At 39.5% G+C, this 10086-nt stretch overlaps 1 protein-coding gene across 1 annotated transcript in view; it reads left to right on the top strand.

Moving 5' to 3' along the window:
* Positions 1-1198: 1198 nt before the first annotated feature.
* GLIPR1 (GLI pathogenesis related 1) overlaps positions 1199-10086 on the top strand; it is a 17049-nt gene continuing 8161 nt past the window's right edge. Inside the window, exons 1-3 of the mRNA XM_016125434.2 lie at positions 1199-1487; positions 2669-2914; positions 9928-10043. Of these exons, the coding sequence (XP_015980920.1) occupies positions 1314-1487; positions 2669-2914; positions 9928-10043 (536 nt within the window). The 5' untranslated portion in view covers positions 1199-1313. The remainder of the gene's footprint in view (positions 1488-2668; positions 2915-9927; positions 10044-10086) is intronic.

Below are 10086 nucleotides of genomic sequence, written 5' to 3'. Positions count from 1 at the left end.
TCGAATGCCTGGTTCTTTTCATAAAATGGGTAACCTCATGCAGTACGAGCTAGTTAGACAAATCCTGCTAAACAATCATTAGCAAACCATTACAAAAACAGTTCTGCTCTGTCCTTAGACACTCCAGCCATACAATTGTATGAGAGGCTCACTTAATGCTGGCCCTCAATGAATGACATTCTGAAGTCAGGACTGGCCAGATCTGAAATCATGTCTGAATTATGGCAGGGGACAGGGACCTTTGTGACAGGTCTCTAGAGAGCTGTGCTTGGCTGCTTCCTCATACCTCATTTATGCAATGGCAGAAAGGTATGTTCAATCTTCTTACAAACTATCCATTTTGAATACTACTCATTTCACCAGTGGAAATTATTCTTGAATATTTCCTATTATTAATAATAAACTCTTTAGTGTCAACTTCCATAACAATCTCTGAAGTGCTAAAATCACCTTTGGAGTGAGGATTTCTGATTAGAGAACTATAGAACTAATTAAGTGTTCATAAATGTGAATTAGAGTTAACTTGTATACACTGATATACATAAAACTGGTTATACAAAGTTATTTTTATTGTGTGAAGTATTATCACACAGACAATATAATAATGATGTGCTTGTGTCTGGGTGATAAATAGTATAGTCTTTCTCCCTATCTGGATCCTTATCTTTTTCCATCCCCACCCACTTATTCTCATCTTCAGTATAATAGGTGACTAGAGTCTTTTGGAGCCTAAATATTCATAGAACTAATCAGAGATACATAAGGGTGTCAGGAATTCTACATCATTTCTCCTCAGGAAATAAGAAAGCTTAGCATGTGTCTAAAAGGTCATATTTAGGTCAAATTGTAGTGTTAACTAGATATTCCAACCACTGTATGTCTTAAAAAATAAAGTTTTTAAAAAGCATTTTGTAAGACATTTATAGAAGTAAGAAGTATGTCTTTATGTAACCAGCAAAACCTCTGTAAAATATGAGACTGTTATTTCTGGAGATTCCAGAATTTCCTTTGGAAACATCCCCCAACTCAAATGAGAGTCTGACTCAGCTTCATAAAAATCTATGTTGCAATAGGTGCTGTGTCACTGAGAACCACTGAATAAACAGGGTTAACATACAAAGGAGCTGCAAACCATATATGGAGAAACCCATTTCTTCCAACTAGTGATGAACTCATGTTCTGCTTTCTGTTTTCTCAGAACTGAAGTAGCCTGTGCCTGGTCACACCGAGAGAGAGAGAGAGAGACAAGCACACTCTCAGAACCTGCAGTGGCTCTGCATTACAGCTTTCCTGGGCTCCTTGCCAGACTGAGCATGCGAGTTACACTTGCTGTGACAGCCTGGTTGGTTTCTATAGTCTCCAGTTATTCATATTCGGGAAGCAGTTTGCCAGATATCAACAATGAAACGTTCATCAGAAACTGTGTTCATATTCATAACAAGTTACGATCAGAGGTGAAGCCAACAGCCAGTGGCATGCTCTACATGGTAAGGAAAATACCAGTGTTTGTGGCACAGGTCTGTCAAAAACAACTAACATGTCTCGATTTGGGAGGTAAATCCTTGGTAATCGTGAATGATTTTTTTCATTGTGATTGATGTGATCAGTAAATTCGCCATCAAAACGAAACTCAGCGTAGCTCTACCAACGGGCTCAGCAAATACATTTTATTTCTCTTTTTGGACACTTCCCTCTGGTCATAAATAGATTGTACTCCTCCTTTTTGTCATTTTCTTCCCTTTCAATTTTTTTCCAAGATTTTTAAAAGTTTGTTTGTTTTATCTCTTAAGTTAACTTTTTTGTTCTCGCCAGCAGAGTACTGACTTTCTCAGGAAGACAGCACGGAGTGTGGGGAAAAGATAGAATATTGATTCATTCAGGCTTGGGTTTGAATCCAAGCTATGGCTTTGAGCTGGTTTTTAACCTTTCTGAGATTCTTTGGACATAAGGTATTGTGGTATTTAAGTTATATAAACTGTACGAAACACAGCGCAGCATTTTGCACATACACGTATCCCTGCTTTTCGAAAGTTCACTTTACGCCACTTCGCTTTTAAGAAAGATCTTCATTAGTAGCTGCTTTCGCTTACTGAAAGAAATCTGAAGAGGATTTTCGCTTTTATTGGGGGCGTCCAGTGTTAGTTTTTCAGCCATTATAGAGGCAGCGTGCACCCCCAGTAGCGTGAGTGCTGCCACCTTGCGCCTTCCGCGGGAACCACGCCCAGCATCTCTGCATCAAGCCGCCATAGCTTTGACCTGTGTCTGTGAGGATCTGTACTTTATCTCGATTTATTTTGTGCATCTCTTAGCAAGATGTGTCCTAAGGTGATTGCTTCTTTGCTTTACATCATTTTGGCTCGCCAAAGGTTTCATGGGTTGGCTGTACTTTCAGATAGCGGGGGAAACCGGTAATAGATCTTGAGTGAAATGTTGGTCTGTGTCCTTCATTAGATTTTAAATTTCACAAAACTAGATCATCACATTTCCTACCAGCCATAGTCAATACTGGAAGACCATACTTATAGAGAGGACCATGTGCAGTGGTTCCCTCTCTATTCTTGTCATCACACTTCATTCCTGATTGAAATTCACACTTTGCTCACTCCAGTTACATTGTTGGATAATGGGTTCCATTCTTGACCCTGTTATTTAATATTTATTTTTGCAGACTTGGGACACAGAACTTGCCCAAATTGCAAAAGCATGGGCAAAAAACTGTCAGTTTGAACATAACAATCGGCTGTCACCACCTAACAAGCTGCACTCCAATTTCACTGTACTGGGAGAAAACATCTGGACTGGCTCTCTCTCCATCTTTTCTGTGTCTTCAGCTGTCACAAATTGGTACGATGAAGTTCGGGATTATGATTTCGAGACTCGGAAATGCAGCAAGATGTGTGGCCATTATACTCAGGTAAGGATCTGCCCTACATTCTCTTGAAACCATCTTTTTACAGGTAAGGAGAAAACTGGAATCTGGTGATAATAAAATATACAAGAAGCTAGTACGTCTGTAAATATAAGAAAATAGGAGTTACAGGCTTACTTTTAAAAATAAATAAATGGAACAGACTAATACCAAAGGGGATAGTGGTTGAAGAGTTTAATTATGTGGACATAAAATGTGAGGCCCACCAAGACTTTGGATAATTTCGATAACAGCTATCTTCCTCTGGGGCTTTATTTCATTTGTGAGCCATCAAAGGACCTTATGAGTGAATGGATTTTCGGGTATGAGTGCCATATAGAATTCGAGGCAGTTGTTTGGGGACTATAAAATTAAGAGAGAGAAGCCTCTCAGACAGAATCAACAGTAAGAATTGATAATTTCATATCCTCTTAATCTTTCAAACATGGATTGAGAATCTATCATGAGCCACAAAGGGAAGAAAAATAACAGCAATCCCACCCCCTACAGAGAGGCCAACATTTAAACTTGTGTAAGCAATGCATGTCTTTTCTGCCCTCCAAGTAGACAGCGTTAGTCCCAAAGCCACATTCAGAGCCTCCCATTGAGGGTTCTGTTTTTTTCTTTTTTTCTTTTTTTTTACCCCAAGCTGGTTTTAGCTTCCTAACCCTAACTCAAGTTTGCAACATGATAGAAAGAAATCCTTAGGTAGCTTCTTCTGAAGTATTATTGATACGCTTCCTTCCTATCCTGGACACATTTTGTTTATTTACTTTTATTTTCTTGTAGTATTTGTTAAACCAAGAACTAAAAGTACTTAACTTATGTTTAACTAGTTTGAATGTACAAAATTTTGTTGAAATTAGGTATGATGGTAAAAACATTTCGAATGAGGCAGTTAACTTGGATATTAGGTGTTTTTAAAGAGCAAATTTTGTTAGAAAAACTCTCAATATAGTTCAGCCTTAGCCTTTGATCTCACTAGTATTGTTACAGGTAAAAACAATTTTGGCACAGTTACAGGAGATGATGATGAGAAGGAAAGGACTGATTTTAGTGAAATTTTCATCTCAAGATTACTGTAAGAAAGGAGCTATGAAATCATCAGTAGTGTTAGTTTTTGGATATAAATGAGGTTTTTCTAGACTTATCCCATAAATCACAAATTTTGGTTTATGTTTACAAATAAATTTAACCAGAAAATAACTTTTATTGCATTGCCTAGAGGGCAAGAAAGCTAAATCCAGATTGCCTATGTGTGGTACCTGGTACCGTTATGCGTTATAGTGTTTAAATCTCCAGAAATTATTGTCAGTTTGAGGGTGCCAATTCTCATTCAGGCAGTGTTTAAGCTTCTACCCTATGCCAGACACTTTGTAAGGCACTGATCATACGTCCTAGTTCATATTCCTAAAAAACAGAACCTGAGACAATAGCTAAAATGCTAACACTTTATTACTAGGAGTACAATCGCAGAGAAGTAGGAGTGAGAACTGGGAAACGAGGGGCACAGCTGGGAATAGCCCTGGCCTTTAGGAGCTGATCTTCTTTGGGGAGAGACATGTGTGGAAATGGACATATTACAGTGCATGGCTAATACAATTTGGAGAAACCGACAGTGCCACATGAACAAAGAGGACAGACCAATTTATCTGCCCAAAGGGAGGGATGGAGACATAAGAGCTGTTCACACGGCAGAAGACATTGAGTTGGTGCCTGAAAACTAAGTGAGAGTTTGTCAAATGAAAAGGAAAAGGAAGAGAGCTCCAGGTAAAATTAACAAGGTGTAAAATGTATACAATGTGTACAAAAGAGCCCAGTATTTCAGCAGAATGGCCAATAGCTCAGCACGCCAAAATTACAGAGATCAAAAGGCAGTTGACAACAGACTCCTAGACCATGCAAGTTAAGACACTCAATGTCCCTCATTCCAGAGAGTCAAAACTTGGTTTTATGTTATATAGGCCTGAGATTTTAGAGACAGGCCTCCCCAGATTAACTGGCTTATTTATAAAATTTTCCCTTAGATGAAAGGCAATGTAAGGAGGGCTAATATTTTAGACATGAAAAAAGTCATTTCCAAAAATCCATTTCCTTGCATACAAGGTATCAGAGCCCGAGCAGAGTGATCCTAACCGGTTCTCCTTAAGAGACTACTACATTCCACCCCCATTTCAGAAGAGGGACCTTCATCATGGGGACCTTCATCAAGGGAACCCCTGGGTCTGGGAAGCTGAGTGCTGAGATCTCTACATTTAAGATCTCACTCGATTCACACCAAACCTATAATAAGGCACTGTTGTCCAAAGATGAATAAACAGCCTCTGAGAGGTTAAGACGTTGTTTTCCCAATGTTGTTTAGCCAGTAAGAGGGCAAGTTGGGATTCAGATATCAGGGATGTTATAAGGATTAAATAATATAATGTATGCCAGTTATCTAGTGAAGTGCTAGTATTTAGTAAGCACTGAACAAAGGTCAGATTGCTTCCATGAGCTGGTTTTCCACCAATTATATTGGAAGAAGGCTCTGACAGTTTAAAGACTCCCATTTTCATCTCTGGCTGAAACCTTGCTGGAAGATTCAAGACTACTCAGTTGCTATTTTAAATTCATACTGGTAACTACCTCAAGTGGGTTTGATAACCTCCCACTATTTCTCATCTTCTGTTAACACAAGGCAAGCTATTTACATATTTTGGCCCATGTGGGGTAGCTGTACAGTGAAAAGACAATAAATTCAAGTCCATTATTACCTCCTAAAGGCGTGACATGTTAATCCAACATTTTAGCTCTGTCTTGACTGGAAACAGATTTGCATAGCAGAAGAATTTTGGTATATCAGTAGAGAAGACTATTCAAATTAGGTGTTTTGTTGCCCACAGTTCAGATTTGTGAAGTCTGAGTATAATAGTTTGACTTAAATATCTGGGCGGGGCAGCAGCTTAGGTTTGGTAGTATTGGAATGTCCACTAGATGGCACTATTGGACTCATTTTTGTTTTTATCCCTACCCCAGGCCACCCCACCCTAATTAAGCCTCTTGAAATTTTTGTCATTTTTCACACTCTCACAGAACCAATGGAAGTGTGAAATGTTAATGGTTTCTCTTGCTGGCTTCTTAAATGTCGCAAGGTTACCATAGTTAATAATGAGCCAGATGGACTCAGAGAATTGAAAGAAGTGGGAAGGGGTTTTTAGCTAGAAGAAAGAGACATGCTTGTCCCCACTGGGATCCCCAAACTCAATGTCTTTGTTAGAAAGGCATAGAGAGTCATTCCTGGTTCTGCTAAAAGGAAAAGCATTCCAAAGGCATCTTAGGGCATGGACTGACCTCACCTTACTTCCTGGTCAAGTAGATTTAGATTCCAGCTCTCATCTGTAACAATCAGCACAATACCTGTTTATTGATTTGTTATAATGTTGAACATGCTGTTGCATGTAAAGTGCTTAACACTACTTAACACTGGGTAAAGTTGAATAATGAGTAATTCCTATATTTTAATAATTATGATTTTTTTGTTTACCATATTAAAAGAAATTTAAAAAAAACATACAACAGGAATCTGCCTATAAAAAATAGTTTCAAAAATTTTAAAGTGGAAAAAAATTAGCTATAAGAGAATTAAACATGAACATATGCTGAGTGCTTACTACATTATAGAAGCTATTCTAACATTTTCTTATTAGCCTGTTTAAAATGTCAAAATAAGCCTGTGGGGTTAGTGTTATCTTTATTTAACAGAAAAGGAAGCTAAGGCCGAGGTCACACAGTGAGTGGCTGAGCTGAAATATAAACTCAGGCTTTGTAGTTCCAGAGCCCAGGAATTTAACCCCGAATTTGAAGGCCTGTGAAGCTCTTAAAAAGAGACCAGCTTGAATGGATAAATTGTGGTACATCCATGCAATAAATACTACTCAGCAATGCAAAGGAGTGACTACTAATGGATTCAACAACATGAATGAAACTCAAATGCTTATGTAAGAGAAATAGCTAGAATCAAAACTACATTAAAACTGATCCCACTTACATAACATTCTGGAAAAGGCAAAACGACTGAGACAAAAAAACAGATTAATGATTGCCAGGGGCTGGGAGTAGAGTAGTGGCAGATTACAAAGAAGCACAAAGGAACTTTTGAGGGTAATAAAATGTTCTAGATCTTGAATATGAATGAATAAGTTTACACAACTATGTTTTTGATGAAATCATAGAACTATACACCTAAAAAGGATGGATTTTACTCTATGTTAATTACAACCTGACTTTAAAAAAAGAGACCAACTAAAACATAAAATGAATACTAACTAACATTTACACACTCCTAGACAAAAGAGACCAGAAATATTTTAAAAAGTAGAATAAAGAATAGCATAAAGCATCAAAAGTGTGCGTGGGGGTGGGGGGAGGCAAGATTAAGAATACTTGAGATATAAGAACACTGGAAGAAAGTGCTCAAAGACCAAAGGATAAAAGATAAAATAAAATGAGCTAAAGTGACAGTAAAAGGCATACAGACAACAGCGAACCCAGTTAGCATGCGCAAGAATCACCAGAGAAACTTGTTGAAATACAGATTTCAAGGACAATTCCACTCATGCTCACCTGTCAGTCTGAGATGGGCCCAGAAATCTGATTTTTGAGCAAAGCACCCCAGATGAAATCACTTTGATATGCAGTAATTAGGAATTAAGAAATTTTAAAAAAACAAATACAAAAATGATTGGAAAGTAAAGTAAAAGGATCAAACTTTAGGATTAATGGCCATGAAGCCATTAATCTCAGAAAGAGGCCTAAGCTGCTTGGTTACCTGGGGTGCCCTGCAGGGTATCCTTGGGCCTAAGATGAAAGGAAAACACCCTGGGCAGGCAGGGGGCCTTCCTCACCACTGAAGGTGAGCACTGCTCCATGGGGGACCAATAGCTGCCTTCCTAGATCCTCCCCAGCCGTCACACAAGGAGGAGGACAGATGCTGAGCGGTTGCCCTCCCTGGCACTTCACCAGCCACCTCCTACCCCCTGCTCCTCTTCCTACCAGATCTTTAAGCTTAGAGATACTCTGAATCCATCCTCAGGTCCCCTCTTCCCTCAGTCTGTGCTCTCCCCCCAGGAAGTGGTTTTTATTAATTTTTTGTCCAAGTAAACTTGATCTTTTTCTGCAGCCTCGCTCGCCTTGTCTTGTTTCTGAGTCTGTCTCACTTTGGGTTTAGTTTACGCAGATGTCGCCCTCTACAGGAAGACTTCTGGGTCTCAGACCAGCTCCCCACACCTTGGGCTCCATTTCAGGAAGCCAGGGCAGGGCCCAGTGCTATACAAGCCCTTAGTATCCTCTGCTTCCCCTGCACTGCGATCAAAACCGTAGGTAGTGGTTTCATGACTGCTTTTCTCTCCATTTTCTGAAGGCACCCACTGGCTCCAACCTATTCGCCCTTGCAATTGCCACATTCCTCACAATTCTTGTCACAAAATTGTTTTTTTTTTTTTAAAAAAGTATAAGTAGAAATCATTTAAAATACAGTTTGATGTTACTATAAAAAGGAGTGCTTTTATTGGCTCGTTTAGCTCCAGACCAGCTCTTTAAATCCTTTTTTTTTTTTTAGGCTCCTGTGACACCAAACACTCTATATAGCTTGTTAAAATGAACTATATAATTAATTTGTGGGGCCCAGTGCAAAATTAAAATGTGGAGTTCTTCGTTCAAAAATAAGAGGAAAGTGCCACTGGAGGTACTTAAATGTATGACAGCGTTGGATTAAACCAAGTATACAGCCCTTCTGATCACGGGCTTCTTCTCTCTGAAGCTGGCTGTTCTTGGTTTCCCTCCTGTTACTGACCACTCCTTTTAATCTGCTTTGCCAGCTGTTGTTTATCTTTCCTGTCATCTTTGCCCGCGTGATCTAATCTAGTTCCGTGTCTCCCAGGTTTATATCTCTAGCCTTGACCTGTTCTCCGATCTGCAGTTGCTTCTATCCAGCGGCCAAGTCAGTGTCTTTTACTTAGACGTGTGCTGGTCATCTCAAAAGTAAGATGACTCGAACAGAGCCCCTGTCCACACTCTCATCCATCGTCTTCCTTCTGTAGTTTTCCCCATTTCAGTAAAATGTTATCTGGGCCTAAAACATCAACTTGATTTTTCTCTTTCCTTCTTACCCCACACTCACAGCAAAAAGAAACCTTTTCAGCTTTATCAGTTCTCAGAAACTCTGCTACCATCACCCAAATGCGACCTCTTTCTTCTCTTTCTTGTACCACTGAGACTGCCTCCCAAATTCCCATCCCCCTACTCCCCGGCCCTTTACCCTTGCTCTCTCAGTCCATTTACTTTATAACAACCCAACTGATCTTCCTAAGATGTGAAAAAGGGCTTATCATTCACTTACCTACATGATTCCCAGGGACCTGCTCCTCTGCCTCTGACCTCATTGCTTCCGACCCTCCCCCACCCACTGGATCCCAGCTCTTTTCACCTTCTTTCTGCCACTCACATCTCAGGGCCTTTGCCCCCGAGTGCTCCCTCTGCATGGAATGCTCTTCCTCCATCATACGGCTCCCCTGCATAGTCATCCTAAGTGCTGCCTCCTCATTGTTCAGGTCTCAGTTTAAATCCCTCATCTCCAGAGACATCTTCTCTGAACACCCAAGTTAAAGCAGCCCCCACTTCCCCATCAGTCACTCTCTATCATGCTACCCTGCTTTATTTCTTCGTTGCACGGTCAAAAACTATCTTTTTTTTTTTAGAATTTTTATAAGAATTTATTTGAGCCAAACCTATGGGCATAACCTGGGAACAAGATCTCAAATGCTGTTATTCGTTTTTTCCCCTCTGTTATTCTTTAGGTATTTATTTCACACAGAGACACACACACCATTAATAACACTTTACAAGTCTTGTTTCCACTGCATTCCGAGACCCTAAAAATTCCTTGGTGGTAAGTGTTCTACCTAACCATGTTTATGAAGCCTAATCATACTCAAATGTTCATTTATATCTTTCTCTTGTTAAAAATCCGTATTTTCTTTCAGGTTGTTTGGGCAGATAGCTACAAAGTTGGCTGCGCAGTACAATTCTGTCAAAGTGTTTCTGTTGGCCGTACATTTCTTAACAAAGTAGCACATTTTATATGCAACTATGGACCAGCGTAAGTGCCCAAATCGACCTCCTTCTAAATTTTTAAATATTTA

This window comes from Rousettus aegyptiacus, unplaced genomic scaffold, assembly GCF_014176215.1.
Source record: "Rousettus aegyptiacus isolate mRouAeg1 unplaced genomic scaffold, mRouAeg1.p scaffold_m13_p_2, whole genome shotgun sequence".
NCBI classification, from domain to species: domain Eukaryota; kingdom Metazoa; phylum Chordata; class Mammalia; order Chiroptera; family Pteropodidae; genus Rousettus; species Rousettus aegyptiacus.
The sequence above is the reverse complement of the archived record's forward strand: the minus strand, read 5'-3'. Positions and strand labels throughout refer to the sequence as shown.